The following is a 27,198-nucleotide window of genomic DNA, read 5'->3' as shown; positions in this document are numbered from 1 at the left end:
ATGGCAAAGAAATGGAACTAACTGAGGAATTGGATAAGTATCAGATCAACATAATACGGGTGACTGAAACAAAATAGGCCAAAACTGGTGAGATCTTTCTGAGCAATAAATACAAAATGTTATATTCAGGCAATGACAATCAAGGAAAGGAGTAGCTATAGTATTCAACACTAAATATGAGGCTAATCTTCTTGAATGGCAGGCAGTCGCAAATAGAGTGATGTGGGCAAACATGAGAATGGGGAACTGGACAATGATAGTTAATTAGGCCTATGGTCCCACAGAAGGGTCTACTAAGGTAGAAATGGAGGAATTTTTTGAGGCTTTAAAAAAAGCAACTGACACAATAAAAAAAGGAAAAGTTGGTCCGCGTTGGAGATCTAAATAGCAGAGTAGGAAATGATTGTCAGACATAGAAAAATATTTTTGGAAAATTTGGAGAAAAGAGCAAAGCTAATAATAATGGCAAATGTCTGTTGGATTTCTGCTAAGGACATGGTTATTACTAACACAATGTTCCAACATAAAAATGTGCACGAATTCATATGGAGCAAACATACAAGGAATATGAAAGTCTTATTGACTATGTTATTCTTGATGTTTTCAGGACATTAGAATGTACAGAGGATTTCAAATTGGAATTGATCACTATTTAGTCATGGGCAGTATAAAACTGAATTTCATATTGAAAAGAACAACATGTAAGAAAGTTTTAAAGCGAATAAAAGTTGAGCAGCTCTCAGATGTGAATTCTGGACAAAAATACACAAACATTATTCAAGAAAAAATAGTTTAAGAAGAGGGAACCAAACCTTGGAGGTTCAGTGGCAAGCGCTGAAGAAAACATTGATTGATTCAGCCAAAGAGGCATGTGGTGAGGTTGTCTGCAAGGATAGAAAAATCAGAACTCCATGGTGGACACAGGAAGTTAAAGAGGCAGTAAAGGAAAACAAGAAAGCATATCAAAAATTCCTGGTACATAAGTCAGCTTGTGCTCTTAGAGAATAGAATACAGAGACAAATGTAAGAAAGCTAAACCCTCTTTAAAACTAACTAAACAAATCATGGGAAGACTTTGGCAAGAACACAGAAAATAAATATGAAGAAGGTGGCAAGATATTCTGGAAGTTGTTAAAGAAGCTCAGAAATGGAGGAAAGAGTGCTATAAAAGAAATAAATGATGATAAAGGTGACATGTAAACTAGAGAAAAAGATATCCTTGAAGTATAGAGTAATTACTTCAAAAAATTGCTAAATGAAACAAGCAGTGATAGCACACTGGTAAAAATAACTCAACAGGCATGCAGTCAAGAATACATATCCATACTTGAAGCAGAAAAAGCTATCAAAGGCCTGAAATATTTACTTCAGGCCTTTGATAGTTGTATTACAGAAGTATTTCTCTACCGAGTGTTCCTGGTAAGATTTACGAACGTATACTTGAGAAACGGTTGAGAAGGATTGTGGAAGAAAAGCTTGGTGAAGAACAAGCTGGAACCAAGCAAAACAGAGGCTGTCAGGATGAGATCTTCACTTTACAACAAATCGTTGAGAAATCATGGGAATATAACAAAGATCTGTATTTAAGTTTTGTAGATCTGGAAAAGGCATATGACAAGGCACCAAGAGAGAAGCTACAGTTATATGTCAATGGGGCATTATATTAAGCAATACTTAGTCTTTATTTGAGTTGTAAGTTAGCAGTTAGAATTGAAGGAAGCACAAGAAGATGGTTTAATGTTAAATCTGGTGTCAGACAAGGATGTACATTATCCCCTCTGTTATTCATTATCTATATGGATCACATTATGAAGGAAAGTGGTATTAAATCTGATATCAAAATTGGAGATGTTAATCTCAGGTCTTTGCTTTATGCAAATAATGTTATACTTCTAAAAAAATCAGCTACAAGTCTGCAAGATTCTCTGACTAAATGGAATAACTGTTGTAATAGATATGGTATGAAGGTCAGAAATAAGACAATGAAAATAAGCAGACGCATTGAAAATATCAACTGCATTGCGAATGGAGAACTTATAGAACAAGTGAAACATTTCAGCTACTTAGGCAGGATGTTTATGAAGATGGTAAATTAAATATGGAAATAGACAACAGAATCAACAAAGCTGGTATGGTAGGAAATCAACTGAATAAATTTATATGGAATAAGACAGAAAGTTAGTCAAAACATTAAATTGGCTGTATACAAGACAGTGTTCAAAACAATTTTAACTTATGGATCTGAGAGCTGGGTTAGAAGTGTTTGGTCAAGTGTTAGAAGTAAAACACTTGACCAAAGACTAGAGACCAGAGATATGAGTCCTGAGAAAAATTATGGGTGTGAACAGATGGCATCAATGGCAATATTATATTAAAAACAAGGATATTAGGAAAGAACTTGACATTGTCAGCATCCAGGAATGCATTAACAGAGCTAATCTGAGGTGATATGGTCACAAACAGAATTGGAGAGGAAAGATTAGCAAATCTTGTCTACTCTGCCAGGTTGGTAGGAAAAAGACCCAGAGGAAGACCAAGATATAGGTGGATTGATACAGTAAAAAGTGCCTTTGAAGATAGAAATATAAGATCTGATTATGTTGGAGTCTTGACAAGTAACAGACTGATTTGGAGGAAAATTTTAGATAGGAAGTTAGTAATGATGTAAATTTTTAATGTAGTATTATCATATCCTGTACATGGCAGGAATCTGATGATGATATAATATTTCAGCATAGCTTATAGTATTCTTTGTGCAGTGTTTAATTAATGGCAGTAGCTGCAGCCGAGTTTGCCAATGACTTATCACCAAGTCCACCCCATTTAAGGACTACATTTTACACAACATACTACAGGATTTTATGGTATGCTGTGCTTGGGGCATGTATGCATTCTGGCAGTTAGAAACGTGGCAGGTGAGAGATCACGAGTGCATGTCTGTTGAATATGCAGAAAATGGGAAGAACTTTATGAAGTACAAATTAGCATAGGGGACCTTGGAGTGTTATGTCAAAAATGGGTGAACACCAACCAAGAGAGACTAGTAGCATAGCAAGGGTGAGGAAAATGAGTGGAATGTGAATGAAAAAAATAAAAGTAGGGAGTGTAGTTTGTTATTAGGTTTGAGACATTGTGAAGTTTCAAAGATGGTGTTAACTGGGAGGATGATTGTTGAGCAAGAGTAAGTAGCTTGTAGAGAGAGAGATGTCCTGAGAAAAGTGAAATGAAACAAGGCAAATTGAGAAGCGTGAAAGCCGAGATTAGGAAACTGGAAACAATGAATGCAAAGCAAATCAGAGTAGCAATCAGAGAGAGTTATGGAAATGATGGAAGGGGAGAGAATAGGAGAACAGTAGATGAGAGAGAAGGAGAGAAAGGTGAGACAATGCTGGAACCAGGGATGGAGAAATGACAGGACAACAGTTAACTGTGGAATGCAGGTGAGCAAAGAAGAAACAAGGTGGTAAGAGGTGAGATGTATAGAGACTTGATCATGCATAGCATAAAAGACAGAATGCCAGAAAAGTATTTGCCTGGAGGAATGACAGATAGTGTGACTGTGACAATTAAGTGAGGTGAAAGGGTGGATGAAATAATGGTGGCCACAAATGACTTGAGAAGCAGCGTGAATTGGGTGGCAAGTGATCTGAGTTTCGTACTTGAAGTTGCATGGAAGAAGAGTGAGAGAGGAAAGACAGTGAGTGTGCTGCCATCATCATCATCATCAAATTCCTGCCATGTACCCACAAGGGGTGTATAGGATATGATAGTACTATATGAAAATATTATATCATTACTAACTTCCTATCTACAATTTTCCTCCAAATCAGTCTGTTACTTGTCAAGTAACAGACTCTATCGTCTAAAGCACTTTGTACCGTATCAATCCACCTATATCTTGGTCTTCCTCTGGGTCGTTTTGCTGCCAACCCAGCAGAGAACACTTGTTTTGCTAATCTTTCCTCGCCCATTCTGTTTAAGTGACCATACCACCTGAGATTAGCTCTGCTAACGCATTCTTGGATGCTGACAATATCAAGTTCTTTCCTAATATCCTCGTTTTTAATATGATATTGCCATTGATGCCATCTGTCTTTGGTCAAGTGTTTTACTTCTGACCCAGCTCTCAGATCCATAAGTTAAAACTGGTTTGAACACTGTCTTGTATACAGCTAATTTAGTGTTCCAACTAATTTCTCTCTTATTCCATATGAATTTATTCAATTGACTTCCCACCATACCAGCTTTGCTGATTCTGTTGTCTATTTCTATATTTAATTTACCATCTTCAGTAAAAATCGTGCCTAAGTAGCTGAAATGTTTTACTTGTTCCACAGGTTCTCCATTCACAACACAGTTGACATTTTCAATGATTCTGCCTATTTTCATTGTCTTTTTATTGCTGATCTTCATACCATATCTATTACAACGACAATTCAATTTAGTCAGAGAATCTGGCAGACTTATAGCGGATTTATTTAGAAGTATAACATCATCCGCATAAAGCAAAGAGCTGACATTAACATCTCCAATTTTGATATCATGTTTAATAACACTTTCCTTCATAATGTGATCCATATAGATAATGAATAACAGAGGGGATAATGTACATCCTTGTCTCACACCAGATTTAACATTAAACCACCATCCTGTACTTCCTTCAATTCTAACTGCTGACTTACAACTCAAATAAAGACTAAGTATCGCTTGACGATAATCATGCCCCATTGACACCATATTACTGTAGCGTATTGAATAGCTTCTCTCTTGGCACTTTGTCATATGCCTTTTTCCAGATCGACAAAACTTAAATACAGATCTTTGGTATATTCCCATGTTATCTCAACTATTTGTCGTAAAGTGAAGATCTGATCATGACAGCCTCTGTTTGGCCTGAATCCAGCTTGTTCTTCACCAAGCTTTTCTTCCACAATTCTTCTCAACCGTTTCTCAAGTATACTTGCATAGATCTTGCCAGGAACACTCAGTAGGGAAATAATTCTCACATTCAGTTTTATTTCCCTTTTTATATACGGGTACTATGAGAGCTATACTCCAATCATCAGGAATTTGTCCTCTGTCCAGGCTTTCTGAACTATGCAGTGCAGCCACTGTAAGACACTTATACCACCATACTTCAGCATTTCTGGTCGAATATCATCTACTCCAGCTGCCTTTCCACATTTCAAGCCTTTGATGGGTTTTTCTACTTGAAGTATGGATATGTAACCCCTAATGCATACCTGGTCAGTGTTTTTTACCACTGTGCTGTCATCACTGCTTGTTTCATTTAGCAGTTTTATCAAAGTAATTACTCCATACTTCAAGGATATCTTTTCCTCCAGTTTTCATGTCCCCTTTATCATCTCTAACATCTCTAAAGAGTGCAGTAAAGCACTCTTTCCTCCATTCCTAAGCTTCTTCAACAACCTCCAAAATATTTTGCCACCTTCTTGATATTTATTTTCTATATTCTTGCCAAAGTCCTCCCATGACTTTTGTTTAGCTAGTTTTACACAGTGTTTAGCATTCTTGCATTTGTCTCTATATTCTCTAAGAGCACAAGCTGATTTATTTGACAGGAACTTTTGATATGCTTTCTTCTTTTCCTTCACTGCCTCTTTAACTTCCTGTGTCCACCAGGGAGTTCTGATTTTTTTATCCTTGCAGACAACCTCACCACATGCCTCTCTGGCAGAATCAATCAATGTTTTCTTCATAGTTTGCCACTGAATCTCCAAGGTTTGATTCCTGTTCTCAAACTCTTTCATTTTTTCTTCAATAACCTTTGTGTCTACGGTTCACATCTGAGAGCTGCTCAACTTTTATTCGCTTTAAAACTTTCTTACATGTTATTCTTTTCAATATGAAATTCAATTTTATCCTGCTCAAGACTAAATAGTGATTACTTCCAATTTCAAATCCTCTGTACACTCTGGTGTCCTGCACCAGGGAGAAACATCACTATCAACAATAACATAGTCAATGAGACTTTTCTTATTCCTAGCCTCTTCTCTCCATGTGAATTTGTGCACATTTTTATGTTGGAACATGGTGTTAGTAATAACCAGTCTATGTCCTGAGCAGAAATCCAACAGATATTTGCCATTATTATTAGCTTTGCTCTTTTCTCCAAATTTTTCCAAAATATTTTTGTATGTTTTGAGTGTGTTGCCCAGGTATGATAATGCAGAGAAGGGCATCAATAATGAATAGTATAATAGCCAGAATGTGTTGAGATACTTGGAGGGCATTTGAGTGCATAAAGGAACTGTACGCTAGAGATGGCTTGTATTTCAATGAAGAAGGATGTAAGCAACTGGGGAGAATGTTATTCTCTGAAGAAATCGGTGTGCCAATGAAGGGAAAGTAAAATTATCGTGGTAGATGGTAGCAGGAGTGGCTTCTTGTGGGAATAGGTGCTTGGGAGAAAAGGTAATACATTAGGTAATGCTGAATCTAATGGAGCCTGTTGGGAATAATGATAAGTACAGACACAGTGACAATATATATTAATTTGGTTCCCAGCCTGTCCAAAGATTATTGGAATCTCTGAGACATAGATGACATCTGAGACATGGTTGAGAGAAGTTCAATGGATGGAGGAATTGGAAAGACAAGATATCATATTCTGACAGAAATAGAAGTAACAGGGTATAGCATTTTTCAACATGATAGGAAGGGCAAATGCAGTGGTGGAGCACTGCTTATGATAAGTGATGACTTATGTCCTCTCAGATCAGAGAATTTGGAGGACAGCGGCACTAATTGTTTTGAAAGCATATGGTGTGAGGTAGAGGTGGGCAGGACAGGATATTTAGTGAAGTGTTACTATAAGCCAGGGAGCACAGAAAATGAAGGACACAAAGTTCAAGAGTTTTAGATCTCGGCATAACATATGAAGAGCTGATTACAACTGAGATGTCATCTCTGCCCCCAGATGGATAGAGTGACCATGTGATTTTGACTTGGAAGATGAACAGACAGACAGACATGCAATGGTATCAAAGAGAAAGGAATGTATTTAAAATTATAAGGCATGCGATTATAATAGTCTTAGATATCAACTTGGGACAATTCCATGGATGGAGGAATTAGAAGGACAAGATATCATCAGTTCTTGGGAACTTGTGAAGGAATATTTATTAGCAAAATAGCAAGTTGTGGGCAGGAATTGGATGATGATGATGATAGCAAGTTGTATACCACTAGAGAAGAAGAGAACACAATTTGTGTAAAGTGGATGACAAACAATATCAAATAGGAACTGCAGGTAAAAAAAAGAGGTTATGGAAGAAATATAAGGAGATGGATTAGAGAGCAGATGCATGAAGAATAATATAAGACCGAAGTCAGGAGAATGATCAGTACAATAAGGATGGCAAAACTGGAATATGAGAAGGGGTTGGCCCTGAGATCCAAAGAAAATCCTAAGGAATTCTTTTGTTATGGGGCCAGAATGAGAAATGATTGTAGAAAAATGACATTGTTTGATAAAAACTGGAACAGAGTGACTGATGCAAAGGACATAGTGGAGTTGTTCAATGAACACTTTATTGGGGTATTTCATCCTGGAGAAATAGGTTTTAATACTAGATTAAAATTAAAATATTAAAATTTGAATTAAAATAGGTTTTAATTCAAGGTTTAGAAGTGCAAGAAGAATGTGTGTTTCAAATCCTCATCTGCCCAACACTGTAAATGATCCCTCACTAATTTCTCCAAAATCTTAACAATTACTGATGAAATAGAAACTGGTCTATAGTTTGACACTTCCAGTCTGCTACCACCCTTACTCAATGGCCCTATCTCACTCTCCTTGTGCACCTTTTCCATGACCAGACTTTAATTGAAAAGCTAGGTCAGCAGAGCTGTCATTTCTTTAGCACATTCTCTCAAAACCCATGGCAAAATCCAATCCAGTCCTGGAAAAGGTGCACAAGGAGAGTGAGATAGTGCCATTGAGTAAGGGTGGTAGCAGACTGGAAGTGTCAAACTATAGACCAATTTCTATTTCATCAGTAATTGTTAAGATTTTGGAGAAATTAGTGAGGGATTATTTACAGTGTTGGGCAGATGAGGATAATGTTATCCATGAGAATCAGAATGGATTTATTAAAGGACACTCTTGCTTTGGTAATGTGATTGCCTTTTACAATAAAGTGACAAGAGCTGTTGATTTTTTTATTTTATTTTACAAAGGCATTTGACTGGATACCACATGATAAGTTGATATTTATGTTGCAGCACTTGGGTTTAGATGTCAGGTTAGTGAATTGAATTTAAGATTGGCTATCTGATAGGTATCAGAGTTGTGTATAGAAGAGCATTATCAAGGAGGAAGATGATTACAAGTGGAGTCCCATAGGACCAGTACTGGGACCTCTATTGTTTAACCTTCATACCAATAACATTCTCAATGGATTGCAAGTGAATATTCAGTTGTTTGCAGATGATGTGAAGCTGGGATGGGATATTAGTAATAGTGCAGATGTGGTAGCCCTGCAAGAAGATTTGAATAAATTGGACAGATGGACAAATGAATGGGGGTATCAGAGTTTAATATAGCTAAATAAGTCTTGAAGTTTGGGATACATCAATAGGAGGATGCATACTCTGTTGGAGGAACTGTACTGGAGGAAGTGGGAGTAGCAAAGGATCTGGGGTGATGATTGATAGAAACCTGAAATTCAGGGAACATACTGCAAAGGTGGTGAAGGTAACCCAGAGGATTGCTGCAGTACTAAGGATACTGACCTGCAGAGATAAAAGGGTTATCATTCCATTGTATAAGACCCTGATCAGACCACACTTAGACTATTGTTCTCAAATTTGGTCCCCAGGATTTGAATGGGATAAATTAACCATGTAAAGAGTGCAGAAGCAGATATCAGGACTGTACAATGTTTGTTATGAAGATAGGCCAAGGGCATGTGGACTGCAGAGTTTGGTAAATAGCAGTAGAGGAGATATGATTGTGACTTTTAAACTGTTGAGTTCTTTCGTTTGGTTGAGCAGCAGGATGGAGCAAGATGGTGAGGAGTGGTTTCTTTGCATGGAGGGCAGATGACCAGTGGAATGCAATGCCTGATAGTGGTGAGAGCATGAACGGTCAATGAGTTCAAGGAATGGTATGAAAGGCTTTGTTTTCTAGGGTGATCCTCCCATGATGAGTCTTGTGACTCCATGGAGGCCTGAATCATAATAATAAATTACTGATATGATGAATCCTCAAATCATGGTATGAAAAGGATACTATAATAGTATTACACAATTTCCCATCATTATATCTATCAGCACTGTACAATATTGTCAATCTTATATTTTGGACTTTAAGGCAGTTCTTATTACATCAATCTGCCTAGTCTTGGTTTGCCTCTAGGTTTTTTCCTGCCATCCTGCTTGATTTGTTAACTTTTTCACTATCATTTTGTTTAAATGACCATAGCACCTGAAATTAGCTATACCTACAATTTCCAGAATGCTAACATTGTAGAGTTCCTTTCTGATATTGACCACTTGTAATCATAACTACAAGTGATTATGCCATTGATGCCATCCATTCAGTGTCCTAGTCTTTCTCAGGACTCTCATATCTATGGTCTTCAGTCTTTGATCAAGAATTTTAGTTCTAACCCAGCTTTCAGATCCATAAATTAAAATTGGTTTCAACACTATCTTGTATATAGCTAGTTTAGTGTTTTGACTAATTTGTCTCTTATTCCATATACATTTATTCAGTGGACTTCCTAGCATACCAGCTTTGTTAAATCTGTTATCAATTATATATAATTTTCCATCTTCACGAAAAAATAGTATCTAAACAGCTGAAATATTTTACTTATTTTTTAAGTTATGCATTCAGGATGCAGATAACATTTTCAGTGTTCCTGCCTATTTTCATAGTATTTGTCTTTACCTGATCTTCACATGATAAATTTAATCCAGCAGTTATTCAATTAGTCAATCTTACAGACTTGTACTGGATGTATTTAATAGTATAACATTATCTGCCTGAAATAGAGCTGAGATTAACATTTTTGATTCTGTTATCAGGTTCAATGCCAGTTGCCTTCATAATGTGATCTGACACCTCTCACATCATACAAGGTTTGACATAGAAAAAATGAGACTGTGCCTGTATCTCTTTTTATTTAACAAATTGAGATAATCAACTACAATCTCCTTCAAAATTCCCTTCTTAGTTGATGCACAGCCTCATACGATGCTGCCAATGTTCAAAGCAATTCTGTAGATCATTTTCTGAAAGGCTGTTGAGGATCTCTGTCATTTTTGCTTTCACATCTTCTACTGATAAAAAAAAGTTCCTTTGAGCACCAACTTGATCTTTGGAGAGGCAGAAATCGCAGGGAGCCAGGTCTGGTGAATAAGGTAGGTGCTCAAACACAGTGACGTGGTAATTAGCTAAAAACTGCTTCACAGACAGAGCGTTATGGGCTGCGCATTGTCTTCGTGCAAAATCCAACCATTTCTCCACAATTTTGGTTGTTTCCTTCTCATGCATTCGCGCAATTTCGTCAAAATTTCAAGATAATATTGTGGATTTACACCTGGCCACTTTGACCCAACTCTGCTATTACAATACCCTGAATATCGAAAAAAAAACAATCTACATGAACTTCGAACCACTTTGAACCTTGAACAACTCATGCATGCTTTTTTGATCTTGGAGATGTTCTCAACTTCCACTACACTGATTGTCGCTTGGTTTCCGTATCATACGTAAATATCCAAGTTTCATCACAAGTAATTACCGAATTCAACAAATCTGGTTCATCTTTAATGCAATGCAAAAGGTGTAAACACAGTTCTCCTTGCAATGTTCTTTTTGTTCATCTAATAACATTTTCGAAACTATTTTTGCACAAACCTTTTTCATGATCAATTCTTCAATTAAAATGTGTCGAACACTTTCTCTGTCCAAATGAACTTTCTCAGCTACAGTTCAAATGGCCAACCTTCTGTCTTTTCGAATCACATCTCACACTTTTTTAATGTTGTCATCGGTAGCTGCTGTGTGGGCAGCCTGGGCAATCATCATTATTCATGCTTTCTCTGCCTTCTAAAAATTGTCTATGCCATTCAAAAACGAGTGCACGAGACATGCACTCTTCACCATAAGCCTCAGTCAATAGGTGAAAAGTTTCCGTCACGGATTTCTTCAATTTCACAAGAAACTTGATGTTAACTCTTGCACTCCAACATTTTCCGACCAAGGGTAAGAAAACGTCTATATTTGAACACACATCCACTTGTACTGAGTAAAGCGATGGAGTTGAGCTTGTTTCTTGGTGACAGGTAAGAACATGCTCTATAACCATCTCTTTGTCTCTCTTCTCCCACTTTCCGTTCACAAACTATAGGGTTAGACTTCATTTTTTTTTGTGTCGGACCTCGTATATATGCCATGACATACCAACTTATCTTTATTTATAACTAGATCATTCATCCTATATTTCTATCAACCTTTAATCAATACTGTACTCATTTGTACACATGACAATTAAATAAATGATGAATTGGGAAAAATCATCAGCTGACTTCAGGATTATTACAAGATTCATATTACTGATGATACCATGAGTTGTGCCTAGTGCACATTACATGCTGTGAACGTTGTTAAAAGGCAAGTAAATTTTTTACAAATTTAATTAATAATAGTAAGGTTACTTTATTACAGATTTTGTTTTATACAGGAGTGTGATAGATTCAGTTATTTAGATTTAAGTAAAGTCTTGGTATCTTTAATTTATAGTATAACCAAGTGAAAAAAACTCAATAAAAAGCCAATTTACTTGGCAGTCAGTGAGCCTAACATGTGAATATAAAATGATTTTTTTAAAAAACAAGGTTTATAAACTCAATTAACTATAGCAGTTTACCTAGAGTAAGTTTTTAAAGGCCTTCTGCTAGATAAGAAAGCAATCTATGGTTAAAGTTGGAGGAAAAAAGTACTTTAAAACGGTACATATTTAAGTTTATTTTAAAGAGGTAGAGTAATCAAGAATCTTATTAAAAAATAATTAAGAAAAAAAGCTAATGTTACCAAGCAGGAAGATTTATCATGTATAAGTAAGTCAGTGGTGTGAACTTCTTTGGCAGGACTGTTCATTGAATTCCTGGTAAAAACTGGTTTATGAAAGTCAGTTCACTTCACAGTCAGTTAATTTTTTTTTTAATGCAAGGAACATTAGCTTAGCAAAGTTAACTGGTATTATATTGCCTATCAGAAACAATAATAAAGTTTGTTTCAACTCCCCAAAACTTTTCACATTTTGATACATGATTTAGTATTACTTCCAAGCCTCCATGGAATCCAAAGACTCATTACAGGAAATTAAACATTCACATAACTATCATACCTTGACTTGAAGACAGTCAGAGTTGGAGCACTCTACATTCACTATGGCAATGCATTCCACTCATTCACCACCTGCCATGCAAAAACCTCCTATCACTTCCTTATTAACATGACCTTTACACAGCTTCCAGGGATGACCTCTCATTCTCTCTTCACCCAGCACTCTATGCAATAATTCCCCTGCATCTATCCGATAGGCTCCTCTCACCAATTTACACATCTTCATCATATCGCCTCTCCTCCTATTTTCCAAGCTTTACTGACTGCATTTCCTTAATTTGTATTTATACTCACCATTTCAGAGTTATGAGATAGTCTTACATTTTAGTAAGACTATCAGTTATAGTAAGACATATTACTTACTCACCTCTACACTCTCTCCAATGCTTCCTTCTCACCAATATAGCCAGGTGACCAGGTGATCTCTGTGCAGAAATCAAATGTGGCTGGATTGATACCTTATACAATGAAAGTATCACCTACTGATCAGTACATGTCTGCATTCCTTCACATTCAATTATAACGGCAATTTATGGGTGACCCTCACAACTTTCAATAAGTGTCCATGAACTGAAGTATCTTATTCACTAAGATCCCCAGATCCCTTGCCTCCTCCACCTTCTGAAGCAGTTTCTGCAACATGATAAACCTCATTCAATCTTCCTACTTATCACCTTCCTTTTTTAAGTCACTGCATCCCCATAAATAATAATCTAGCTCTAAACAATAAATTACACAATAACCACAGTAATTAACTTTAATGAAATGAAAGTAGTACAGATATTTCGTACTGAAAATAATAGTACATCAGTGTGTAGAAACAAGCAAATCAAAAGAACAGGAATACGAGGTATATTCAGCAGTCAATGGTTTAACCAATTAAAAACTGTTGCCACATGCTAGAAATTAATATTAATAAATATTTAACAGCTTTTAATTGGTAAACCACCGACTGCTGTATGTATCTTGTATGCCCGTTCCTTTGATTTGCTTGTTTCTATACACTGATGATGTACTGCTATTTTCAGTACGAAATATCTGTACTTTCATTTCATTAAAGTTAATTACTGTGGTTATAATTTATTGTTTCTAGCAATGCCACAGGTACCTATAAAGATTAATCTAGCTCTTGTTGGCCAACCATCATCCCTATAACGAAGCTACCGACTGACTATTCATCACCATCCTGCTCAACAGTACTTTATCACATGTGGTACTCTATCAAATGCTGTAGCAAAATCAATGTATAAGCATCTCCTCTGTCCAATACACTAGTCAACCTATTACAAAAGTTTGATAAGTCACTAAAGTAAGACCTCTCCTTAAAAAATCCATGCAACTCTCTTGAATGATTTCCATTCTCATTAATCCAGGTTTGTATTCAATCTCTAAATGCACACTTGCCTATAGTAGGACACCACTATAGACAAGTGTGCATGTGCATAACTACAGTTGTGCATAACAAAGTTAATTTGTTATGCACAACTTCTCAAGATCAATCTAAAAACTCTGAAGGACTTTATTCGACAAATGCAGTATACAATGAACTTTTATGTTAGACCATTTTTAAAACACAAATTCTGTCCCAAGTCATTAGTATCAATTATAATCAGCAAATAAAATAACAATCATCCCACTTTTATTCAAAAATACTCTTGTGAAAATCATTTATTTGACTCATGATTTATCCTGGTTTGGATAAATCACATGCTCTGTTGCAGAAACAAAAAATACAATGTTTTTTTTAGTTAAGTCAGAAGGTTAATTAATAAAATGTTTAAAAAATAACAATATTTATTCTATTTTAAGTCAGCCTGTGATATAAGTTAATGGAATTATACAAGTAGCTGCCTGGCTAATTATCAAAAAATGCACAGAATTTAAATGAATAAACCCTATAACATATGTGAGACTTTACCTCAAACTCAAATCCTCTTCCTCTGATAATGGAAAATTTGCTAGTTCTTCAGCTACCGGATCGAGTATCTTTTTCTGGTTTACATCCCTTTCTGCATTATTTGATTCAATTTTCAAATCAGAATACGAATTTCCATTGTTTTCTTGAGATGTAAATTTAACACTATTTTCATCATTAATTCTTTTATCTTTGATTAAAGCACTTTCTCGCCACTTGTCAATGTCATAAATTGAAATTTCCTCCTCCTCCTCCTCTTCAACTTTTTCTGGCATTACTTCTATTTTATCTACTCCATCATCTCCTGGCAAGAGTGGCAGTCTTATGCTATTATAATTCTTTGTAATTATATGTTGAACAGTATCAGGATCTTCTTGTCCTTCAGGTGTCCCTCTTTCTTCAATTGGTTTTGATATATTTTCAGTAGGTTCCACTGTTACCGTTTTTGTAAGCTGTTCTTGAAGATTTGAATAAGACTGTTTTGATCCAGTAGGTAGTTTGAAGGTAAAATCAAGATCCTGACAAAATTCACTAATTTCAAATGAAAGCCTTTTATTTCGTGGATCTTCACTACCATCATTTGGATCACTATCTGAAGAGCAATGAGTTTCTAGTGATAATCCAGAATCTGTAGTAGACTTGCTAAGCCTATTAACTTTGTCAGAAAAAGAGTCATTTACTAAAGTTTCATTCTGTAACGTTACTAATACATGTTCATTCATATTTTCAAAAGAGTTTCCACTGGTGATCATGGCATTGCTGTTTTTTTTTGGTGGTGTTTTCTTACAACGACGAATAACTCTGGTGTGAATTACTTCAATTTCATCAGTTTGTGATGGTTCTATTAACTCCGACTCTGTCCTCATTTCTATAATTCGTGAAATTCTTTGGCGATCATCTGCTGCTAATGGATTACAATTATCACAGTTTGTATAACCATTGTGCCCTAATAAACAATGGTTTTCAATAGAAGTAGAACTTTCGTTCCTCTGAATAACTTCATTAAAAACGGTTATATCATGATCACTACTGACTTCTATGGCACTTTCAAGACTGACCCCTGAATCTCCTTCCTGGAAGCTTTTTGCAGAAACAGGACTAATTGTAGCACCCTGAAATAAAATACAAAAAGTTAAGTTTCCATTCAATCTTGGGGGGAAAAGCTAAAATAAAATTTAGAATTTAACTGCATGTAACAATTATTTATAGGGAAATTAATTATTAATGTTTAAGTTTACAGTTCACCTAAGGTGGGTGGAGACCCCTACAGAGATCTAATTTGATGGGATGATACTATACCTGACCTAATGTCCCATCTTCATCTTCCCATAGTGCAATCCAATACTATGTACTTAACTGGATACTGAATAAACAAGAATAGGCTGCCATTTTGAAATATAGCCAACTAAATTACATTTGTAATAGGTTAAATGACACAAATACATAATTATATGTCATGATGACTGGAATGAAAGCGTTTAACAAGGCTCTGCCTGTTCTCATCAAGGTTGAACAGTGAAAACTCAGCTTAATGAGAAAGAAGTGGATATTAAATACCATGCTAAGATAACTGTTATTAGCATGACAAAAGAAAAACATGAGATATTTCAAATAAGAGGATATAATCAGGAAATAGTAGGTAAGTAATAAATGGTAGGTAAGTTCAAGGAGACTGAATATTTATCAAGATCACAGACGATTTTATATAATGCAGCTGTTGAGGCATACCCTCAAGGGGTAGCAGGTAAGAAGAAAAGGAAATATTGCATGTTGTTTTAAGGATACTTGTGCCATAATGTTTCTTAAAATTCACAGGATAACACAAGAAAAGAATTAATAAAAAGCCATAAATTTCAATCTGAAAATTACAGATCATTGACAGTGGCATAAGGTAATAGAATACAAGATAGAACTAAAACAATGGGCACATTTAAGTGACAGCAGCATGGTGTTATGCATAAAGTGCAAAGTAAAAACTGAGGAAACAGTATTATTAGCTATTACTTAATTATATTATTAATTATTCAATTATTGAATAAATTTATATTAATATTGGAAAGTCTTGTTCTAATCACAAAATTAACAGGTTTTTTTTTTTTTTAAATAATTTTTCAAGAGTATGAAAATAAGAATTAAACCATAGGAGACCAAGTGGCAAAATCTGGTGATAAAACTGTTAATCAAGGAATAAGAACTTCATGGTGGACTTTTACAGAGAATCCATCCAAGAGAGGTTAGTCAACCTATAAATATGCTAGTACTGTGGATGGGCAAGAAGGACCTTGTTCACATTTATCTTGAAAAGCTGTGGATTGTATTCCTTAGGAAACACTTAAGATTGTAGTCTTCCAGAGGGCAGCAGTGAAAGGGATGAATAAGGAGAAGAAGAAATCTGTTCTGTGATTTTAGAGTTGCACTGAGTGTTTATTAGCTGCTTTGTGCATTTGAATGGATTTGACAGAAAGTGAGAGTATTATGATGCTAATTCTGATGAACAGTGCATGTTAAGTATTTGTAGAAGATGCAAGCAGTAGAAATTGAGTGCCTGTGTGAAAGTGAGTCAAGTATATTAGTGAGACAGAGGTCATTAATCATTCTGACTGTTCTGTCCTATATTGAGTTCAGTACCTTTAGTAAGCTCTTCCTAAGCATAAGCGTAATATTCAATGGTAGGATAATTTGTGACTTAAGCGAAGTTAGAAGCTGTTTGGATTTAAAATAAGGCCTTGAATGACAAATAAAATTAATCTTTTGGAAGCGAAGGATTTTTAATGGGATATAAGGCAAAGTTGCATTTTCCTATATTTAAATTGATAACATTATCTAAATCCCTGTAAGTGAATGAATGTCAAAATACTCAATATCCAGTTCTTTTGTTCAAATTGAATATCAAAAAAGTCTCTTGGCTCTGATGGCATTCCTCTGATTGCCCTTACGGTTTGTGCTTCAGAGTTGACTACCAACTTGGAGATATCAAGAGCAACATTCCGGTTTTTATATTGAGCTACATAAGGCTCTAAATAGGGGAAGTTTAATTATGGCCAACCTGTAATTTATATACAGTTAATTCTTATTCTTCTTCTTATTCTTTTTTTTTTTTTTTTTTTTTTTTTACACGATTTCGAAATAACACAGTTTAGAAAACAAAAGCAATTCTATTTGTACACTAGATTTTGATTGAACACGGTTCAAATGTCACTTATTTTAAAATTTCTATTTGAATTCAGTTCTGTTAAAAAAGGTATTTCCATTATAATTATCATTTCCTAGTACAGTACATATGTACTTTAAACTTGAATTTTGGGAAACCCCCTCGATGTTTTAAATATCAGGGATTACTCTATGCTACAGAATGTAAACAAATGCAAAGTCATCATCATGTATATCAAGGATTTAGGACTAGCATGGCCTTAGAAGTCATCGTTGAATCGTTTATTCATTTAATGCATTTGTCAGCTTACTAATTCTACTAGTAAGCTGATAAATGCAAAGTAAAACTTATATAGTGAAATCACAAAAAAGTGTTGGTGGCTTTAAAGCAGCCAAGGATCGTGTGACTGTTATTTTGCAGCAATGCTTCAGGAGATCGTATATTAAAACCATTACTCATTAATCGATCCCTAAGACTGCAGGCAATGAAAGGTGTGGATTTTAATGCATTACCAGTGCACTGGAAGGCAAATAAAAAAGGATGGGTTACAAAAGAAAGTTTTAATGAATGGTTCCATCAATGTTTTGTTCCAGAAGTTAAATGATATCTGATGGGAAAAAATCTGGACTTTAAAGTTTTGTTAATTATAAACAATGCACCTGGCCATCCTGTTTTTAGAACACCCGAATGTGGAATTTTGTTTTCTGCTATCTAATACGACATGATTAATACAACCACTAGACCAGGATGTGATCGCTACCTTCAAAACTTACTACATAAACACATTCTAATACATTTTGGATAAATGAGATATGGATAATTTACTGACAGTTATTGAGGTGAGGAAGAAATTTTCTATTCTGGATTGAATCAAACTTGCTAAGTTGCCGTTATCAGAATTGAAACCATCAACTTTAAATGCATGATGGAAAGCTACTTGGCCAGAATGTGTGAAAGTAAAACCCTGTACCTTTGCATACAACTGAATATCCCAATATCATCAGATTAGCATATGTAGTTGGCTCGCCTGCAGATATTGAAGAATTGATGGTTGACTAGGCTGTTAGTGATGACGAAATAATAGCTGTCCTTGAGAATCTCGGTCAAAAAGAAAAAAGATGATGATGATGAAGAAATTCTACTCACTGCAGAATTAATTAAAGAAGGGCTTCAAATGGCTACAAAAATTGCAAAGTAATTTTCTTACACATGATCCAAATACAGGGGTGCTTAAGGGTCAAAGCTGTATAACTGAGAGGAGACCTCCACGTAGCCTTTTAAAGGAATGCGGAGAACCGACCAGGGCTTCTGACATAATGTCCAATCCTTGCCTTCTCGTAGTGCACCCTGTTGGATATCTACTTGGATACTGAACGAACGAGGATGGGCTGGCAATTTGGGATTTAGCCGACCAAATTGTATTCTTATTGGTTAAAACAAAATAAAAAATGATGGTACAACATGACAAAATTTCATGCTGGCTGGGGCGTCGCCCGGTTAAACAAGGCCCCCGTTGTTTTTGCCAGGGAACCAGGGCGAACAGCGAAAAGTCAGCTACTGGAACAAATCTGAAAACAAACCCCAACTCAACATCACCAGAGTTAAAGATCGGTACTATCAATGTAAGAAGCCTGAATGGCAAAGAAATGGAGCTAGCTGAGGAATTAGATAAGTACCAGATCGACATAATAGGGGTGACTGAAACAAAAAAGACCAAAACTGGTGAGATCTTTCTGAGCAATAAATACAAAATGTTATATTCAGGCAATGACAATCAAGGAAAAGAAGGAGTAGCCATAGTATTCAATACAAAATACGACGCTAATCTTCTTGAATCGCAGTCAGTCTCAAGTAGAGTAATGTGGGCAAATATGAGAATGGGGAACTGGACAATGAGACTTATTTGTGCCTATGGTCCCACAGAAGGTTCTACTAAGGTAGAAGTGGAGAAATTTTTTTAGGCTTTAGAAAAAGCAACTGACACAATGAAAAAGGAAAAGTTGGACCTTGTTGGGGATCTAAATAGCAGAGTAGGAAATGATTGCGAGACATACAAAAATATTTTGGGAAAATTTGGAGAAAAGAGCAAAGCTAATAATAATGGCAAATATCCGTTGGATTTTTGCTCAGGACATGGACTGGTTATTACTAACACCATGTTCCAACATAAAAATGTGCACAAATTCACATGGAGAGCAGAGGCTAGGAATAAGAAAAGTCTCATTGACTATGTTATTGTTGATAGTGATGTTTTCTCCCTGGTGCAGGACACCAGAGTGTACAGAGGATTTGAAATTGGAAGTAATTACTATTTAGTCTTGAGCAGAATAAAATTGAATTTCATATTGAAGAGAATAACATGCAAGAAAGTTTTAAAGCGAATAAGAGTTGAGCAGCTCTCAGATGTGAACTGTAGACTAAAATACACAAAGGTTATTGAAGAAAAAATGAAAGAGTTTGAGAACAGGAATCAAACCTTGGAGATTCAGTGGCAAGCCTTGAAGAAAACACTCATTGATTCAGCCAGAGAGGCATGTGGTGAGGTTGTCTGCAAGGATAAAAAAATCAGAACTCCCTGGTGGACACAGGAAGTTCAAGAGGCAGTGAAGGAAAAGAAGAAAGCATATCAAAAGTTCCTGTCAAATAAGTCAGCTTGTGCTCTTAGAGAATATAGAGACAAATGCAAGAATGCTAAACACTGTGTAAAACTAGCTAAACAAAAGTCATGGGAGGACTTTGGCAAGAATATAGAAAATAAATATCAAGAAGGTGGCAAAATATTCTGGAAATTGTTGAAGAAGCTTAGGAATGGAGGAAAGAGTGCTGTAAAAGGAGTTAGAGATGATAAAGGTGACATGAAAACTGGAGAAAAAGATATCCTTGAAGTATGGAGTAATTACTTTGAAAAACTGTTAAATGAAACAAGCAGTGATGACAGCACAGTGGTAAAAAACACTGACCAGGCATGCAGGCAGGAATACATATCCATACTTGAAGTAGAAAAAGCCATCAAAGGTTTGAAATGTGGAAAGACAGCTGGAGTAGATGATATTCGACCAGAAATGCTGAAGTATGGTGGTATAAGAGTCTTACAGTGGCTGCACTGCATAGTTCAGAAAGCCTGGACAGAGGGACAAATTCCCAATGATTGGAGTAGAGCTCTCATAGTACCCATATATAAAAAGGGAAATAAAACAATGTGAACATTACAGAGGTATTTCCCTACTGAGTGTTCCTGGCAAGATCTATGCAAGTATACTTGAGAAATGGTTGAGAAGAATTGTGGAAGAAAAGCTTGGTGAAGAACAAGCTGGATTCAGGCCAAACAGAGGCTGTCAGGATCAGATCTTCACTTTATGACAAATAGTCGAGAAAGCATGGGAACATAACAAAGATCTGTATTTAAGTTTTGTTGATTTGGTAAAGGCATATGACAAGGTGCCAAGAGAGAAGCTATTCAATACGCTTCAGTTATATGTTGTCAATGGGGCATTATATCAAGCAATACTTAGTCTTTATTTGAGTTGTAAGTCAGCAGTTAGAATTGAAGGAAGTACAGGAAGATGGTTTAATGTTAAATCTGGTGTGAGACAAGGATGTACATTATCCCCTCTGTTATTCATTATCTATATGGATCACATTATGAAGGAAAGTGGTATTAAACATGATATCAAAATTGGAGATGTTAATGTCATCTCTTTGCTTTATGCGGATGATGTTATACTTCTAAATAAATCCGCTACAAGTCTGCAAGATTCTCTGACTAAATTGAATAGTTGTTGTAATAAATATGGTATGTAGGTCAGCAATAAAAAGACAAAGACAATGAAAATAGGCAGAATCATTGAAAATGTCAACTGTGTTGTGAATGGAGAACCTGTGGAACAAGTAAAACATTTTAGCTACTTAGGCACGATTTTTACTGAGGATGGTAAATTAAATATAGAAATAGACAACAGAATCAGCAAAGCTGGTATGGTGGGAAGTCAATTGAACAAATTCATATGGAATAAGTGAGAAATTAGTCGGAACACTAAATTAGCTGTATACAAGACAGTGTTCAAACCAGTTTTGACTTATGGATCTGAGAGCTGGGTCAGAAGTAAAACACTTGACCAAAGACTAGAGACAGCAGATATGAGCGTCCTGAGAAAGATTAGAGGTGTGAACACATGGCATCAATGGCAATATCATATTAAAACGAGGATATTAGGAAAGAACTTGATATTGTCAGCATCCAGGAATGCATTAACAGAGCTAATCTCAGGTGGTATGGTCACCTAAACAGAATGGGCGAGGAAAGATTAGCAAAACAAGTGTTCTCTGCCAGGTTGGCAGCAAAACGACCCAGAGGAAGACCAAGATATAGGTGGATTGATATGGTATAAAGTGCCTTAGACGATAGAGATACAAGATCTGATAATGTTGGAGTCTTGACAAGTAACAGACTGATTTGGAGGAAAATTGTATATAGGAAGTTAGTAATGATATAATTTTTTCATGTAGTACTATCATATCCTGTACACCCCATGTGGGTACATGGCAGGAATTTGATGATGATGATGATCCAAATACTGAACAGTTTAAATGTGAACTGAAGTCATGTAAGGTGCGATATGAAGAATTATACAAAGATCTAGTCAAAACAGGATTTTAAGGATTTCAGAAAAAAAAAAAAAAAAAAAAAAAAAAAAAATCAACCTTCAGAATTATTGGAAATTAGTGCTAATTTAGTTCCTTTTATTGAAGAAAATGTTTTGCCATTGCAGTATGAACAGGACGGCCAAAGTGTTTTAAGTGATGGAAGTGATTTAATTCCAGTGTCACACAAAAGAATGTAGTTACTGTCGAAAGTGAGGACGAATAAAATTTAATTAATAACCATGTCGGTGTATTTGGACCTTTTTGAAATTCTGTTTTATTAGTGACACACTATTTTCTTTAAGAGATGCATATATATATAAGTTTTGTTTGCAAATAACTTATTGTTTGTATTGGGTTTTCACATCTAAAACCATTCTTCTATTTTTTCATATGCACTGTATTATTTTATTACATGGTTTTCATTTACATGATTTTTTCTGGAACCTTTCTACCATGTAAATGGAGAATTGTGTGTGTGTATTTGATGCAATGAATTTACTCAGCTATGTGACATAATTTAAAGAAATTTAATGACTAGAAGAAGCCAATAGATACCAAAATAGAAAAAACTGTTTATTATTTCAATGCATAACTAGTTTTTTCTTCTTAGAAGACTACCATATGCATAACATGAAAAGAGAAATACAGTAATATATGTTACAAGAGAAAAACATGAATTAGCTTGCAAACATATTGCTGGCAATTAAAAGCATTCTGGATGCCATAGTATTGTTGGGCACATTCACATAGGCATGATTTCATGTACAGCAAGGCTGGATAGCTAAAGAGTGACAATCAGATAGGTATAGCTAAAGTTAATATTAAAATGGACCCGTTTGAGGACAATTTCTGTGATTCTGCAATTCTTCTCTCCAACTCATCATAGCATCTAAACCTGTTTTCTGAATTGTTCCAGATCACTTAATGAGTGAGAGAATCTTCATCGTTAGGGTGGGCAGAATTAACAATGTGATAAGATAGTGTACTGGATCTAGTTCTGCCATACGTGATGTTTCTCACTTGTTCTTCCATACACAAGAGATTTTTCTTGTATATGGAAAAACACAATGGATTTCTCTGTCTGACCAAAATAGGGCACATTGCAGTTACACCAAAGATGATAAAATTTTGGATACCTCAGGCTGTCATGTGTACCGAGTATGGAATGGAGTTTGGATAGAAGAGTAAAAAGAAGTGCAGATTTTAAATTTCTTAAGAAGTTTAACTTTGGTGAAACAGAGCTGGTATCTGGTAGAGCTATAAATCCTTTTTCATCATGTGCTTGCTCCCTTACAAGGAGGGAGCAAGCACATTTGCCTAATGTAGAAATGATGCCCACTTTCTGACATACAAACGCATTTGGTATCCAGGAACAGGAGAGCACCGTTAGCTTCCAATGATGAGATAAATTGTATTCTTAGATGTTGAATGCTGAGATGGTTCAGGAATTCTTTTAGAGAATCTAATACATGGCTCCAAATTAAGAAGAGATCATTAATATACCTTCTCAATAACCTTGGCTTTAATGAGAAGAATTGATTGCTTTTAAATAGAGAAAGCAAGTTTATTCCTTCCACCTCAAGAAGCTAATTTACTTTGTATGGAATCCATTTTCACAATTAACACAAAACCACCAATAGATAATGTTACTATTAGAGAATGTCAAGCCATAAAGAATCTACAAATGGACCGGAGTGAGGACAATTTCTGCTGATTCTGCAATTCTTCTCTCCAGCTCATAATAGCATCTAATTATAATATTAGAATCTTATAATCTTCCTGCAAACAAATGCAACTTGACTGTCATCCTAGATACTGAAGAATACAACAAAATGTTAAAACTACTATGTTAGAAATGTTAAAATTACTATGGGGTACTTAAGAATCAAGACTGGATAAATGGGAGGTGACCTCCACATGGCCTTTTTCAGGAATGCAAACAACTGACCAGAGCTTCTGATTTGATATCCAGTCCTCACCAGGTACGACATGATGGAATTTCATACCAGCTGGGGCATCGCCCAATTAAACAAGATCCCATGTTTTTATTAGGGAACCAGGCAAACAGCGAAAAGCTTGGAACAAATCTCCAACTCAACATCAGCAAAGATCAAGATTGGCACTATCAACATAAGAAGCATCAATGGAAAAGAAATGGAACTAGCAGAGGCATTGGAAAAGTACCAGATTGACATATTCTATGTGGAAAAGTGTCCAAACATCAGTGATTTTTTTGGCAATACTGCATTTATTGCAAAATCAATAAGGAATTGGCCCACCTTTTGCCACAATTGCATTGTGCACTCTCCTTGACAAACTTTCAATGAGATGCTGTTAACTAGTAGCAGGTATATTTTCCCATTCCTCTTGCAAAGCAGTGGTCAGTTCAGATACAGAAGTTGGACGTGTCATTCTAACCTGAATCCAACATTCAAGTTCATTCTAAAGGGCCTCTATAGGATTGAGATTGGGGCATTGAGCTTGCCATTCCGAATTCTGTACACCCATATACTCAAACCACATTGAAACGGAGCGTGCTTTATGACATGGCATAGTGTCACGATGAAACAAGAATGGCCAATCTCCATAAAACTGGTAAAGTGTAGGTAGCGTAGCATTGTCTAGAATGTCAGGGTACTTCATGTTTACATCCACGACCACCAATGGTCCTAGTTCATTACAAGAAGCATCCCCAGACCATGACACTGCCACCAAATTTAACAGATGGGATGACACATGCTGGCAGATACCGTTTACCTAGCATATGACACAACCAGCTGTGACCATCAGATTTAAAAACAATATAGCGTGATTCGTCACTCCATACCACTCATTTACACTAGTCTAGGGTCCATCGATGATGTTCTTTTCACCAAGCAAGTCGCTTACTCGCATTCATACAAGTTATTAATGGCTTGTATGCAACAGCTCGGGCATGGAAATTTAACTTGTGCAGTTCCATATGAATGGTCTTCACGTGCACATGCACACACACATACACTCCTATTCACTTCTGCATTTCCTTGGTGATGATTGGTGAAGAGAATGATGGCACTCATGGACAACACGTTTCATAACTCTCTTGTCCCTTTCCATCAATTTACATGGCGTTACTGAACATTTCTTGGTAGTCATAAGTTCCTCACATTTCCATTTACTAATAATGTTTTGAAAAGTTGACAGTAGGTGCAGCAATTTTTCTGCAATCTCACACACAGATAAGTTTCTGATATTGCATCCTATAATAACACCTAATTGAAAGTCAGTAAGATCAACACTCGTGGTATGTCTCATAAGTAGATGATATAAGCTACTGTATGTCTGAGTAGCTCATCCGCAGTTTTAAATGATTTTTTGCACACATGATCTATTGCAATCCATTTTTGGTGGCACTCATGATTGAAGAATGAGGTATCTGGATACTTTTTTCCATATAGGGTAATAGGTTTTAACGAAACAAAAAAGACAAAAATGCGAGATCTTTCTAGGCAACAAATACAAGATATTATATTCAGACAAGAACAATCAGGGAAAAGGAGTAGCTATAATATTAAACACTAAATATGAGGATAATCTTCTTGAATGGCAGGCTATATCAAGTAGCATGATATAGATAAATATCAGAATGTTTAACTGGACAATGAGACAGACTTGTCCATCTCTTCTAGGATTACGAATTTGCCTGTTCCGGCTTCACTGTCTTTCAATCTTGCTGTTGGTTATCCTCTCTCTCTCTCTCTCTCTTTCCCTTTGGTCTATATCTATCCCTCTTTTGGTAGATGGATATCTTTCCATCCTAAATAGATTGTTCTTTCCATATCTCTCTCTATATTCCTTGATCTTTTCATTTACATCATAAATATCTAGCTCTTTTCTGATGTCTTCATTTCTTATATGGTCTTATTCGTTTCTATTATCATTGCTATATTAATATTTTTAGTTTTAGTTGCTTTACTATTTCTAATTCCTTTGTTATGCTTCGCACATTCCATGTGGCTAATTTTAAAATGTCCAAGATTCCTAATCGGTTACCTTTATCCTTACTTGATTGTTTTCTGATGTTTTGGTCTGATCAATTTTCCAGTTCAAACATCTAAACTGTAGAAATTTTTAACTAGGCAAGATAACCAGCCTTACGCAAACCCATATCCTGGAGGACCAGGGTTTCTCTCAGTCTGGTCCCTACCTTTCTGCAATGTGCAGTTACACCAAAAGAAGAATAGTAAAAGAACATTATAGTATTTCTTCTGGAAGAGGAGAAGGGTAATGAATGGCTACTTAAGAGTTTAATCATCTGTTGTTTATTTTTTTTTTCCAAGTGGATTTTCCAGAGTTATGTGCAGCTTCATTTGGGTACATTATAAAAGAATGAAGATAGTTTTTCACTTTATTTGTATGATAAATTTATTCTGAAATGCTGGTTTTTTAAAGTCTTTAAGACAGACAAGAAAAATGGGTCTAATAGACAGCAACTTCATACAGAAATTAGAAAAGTAAAATTTGATCTCACAATTATTCCCACTTATTAACAGAACTTTGCTAAAAAAAAACAAAATGACCAAGATAAATAACATGATTGCATATCATGTATTTTATAGATTATTCTGTATGACATGTCTGAAAGTTATACGTTGGATTTTTTTTTCTATTAATTTCAATCACACCATCTTTAAAGGATGTTTGTAAATTATGAGATATCAAAGTTTGCTAGAATGCTGTTATCCTATATATATATATATATATATATATTGAAATCCACTGAAATTTTTTAAATGACCAGGAATGTAATCTTTTAGCCTTTAAACATTCTGGCTAGGGAGTGTGCTGGTTTGTTAAGTTGGGTGACTCATATTTTCATAGCACCTTTCGCATACTACTTTTTTTTTTTTTTTTCATTATTATCAATAAAGACTTGTAGTAGGAAAACAAGACTGGTGAGCAAATACCTATCAAAGGTTGTAAGACTGAATGCTAGTGGCATAGGGAAAATAAAACATGTGATAGAGTAGAGAATGTTGATAAAATGTGGAAAAGTGTATCAGCAAGATTGTCGAATAAAGTGCAATTTTGCAAAGTCAAAAGAATGAAGAGGACCACATAAAAAAA

At 35.6% G+C, this 27,198-nt stretch overlaps 1 protein-coding gene across 1 annotated transcript in view; it reads right to left on the bottom strand.

Annotated features, from left to right (window-relative positions):
• The window catches only part of prd1 (pleckstrin homology domain-containing protein pruning defect 1), a 274,327-nt gene that overhangs the window by 140,929 nt on the left and 106,200 nt on the right, over positions 1–27,198 (bottom strand). The window contains exon 6 of the mRNA XM_090394672.1: positions 14,301–15,409. Coding sequence (XP_090250798.1) covers positions 14,301–15,409 — 1,109 coding nt within the window. The remainder of the gene's footprint in view (positions 1–14,300; positions 15,410–27,198) is intronic.

This window comes from Typopeltis vanoorti, chromosome 6, assembly GCF_054136105.1.
Source record: "Typopeltis vanoorti isolate ZY-2024b chromosome 6, IOZ_Tvanoo_1.0, whole genome shotgun sequence".
In the NCBI taxonomy this organism is placed as follows: Eukaryota; Metazoa; Arthropoda; class Arachnida; order Uropygi; family Thelyphonidae; genus Typopeltis; species Typopeltis vanoorti.
Note: the sequence above shows the minus strand (reverse complement) of the source record. Positions and strands in the feature narration are given on the sequence as shown.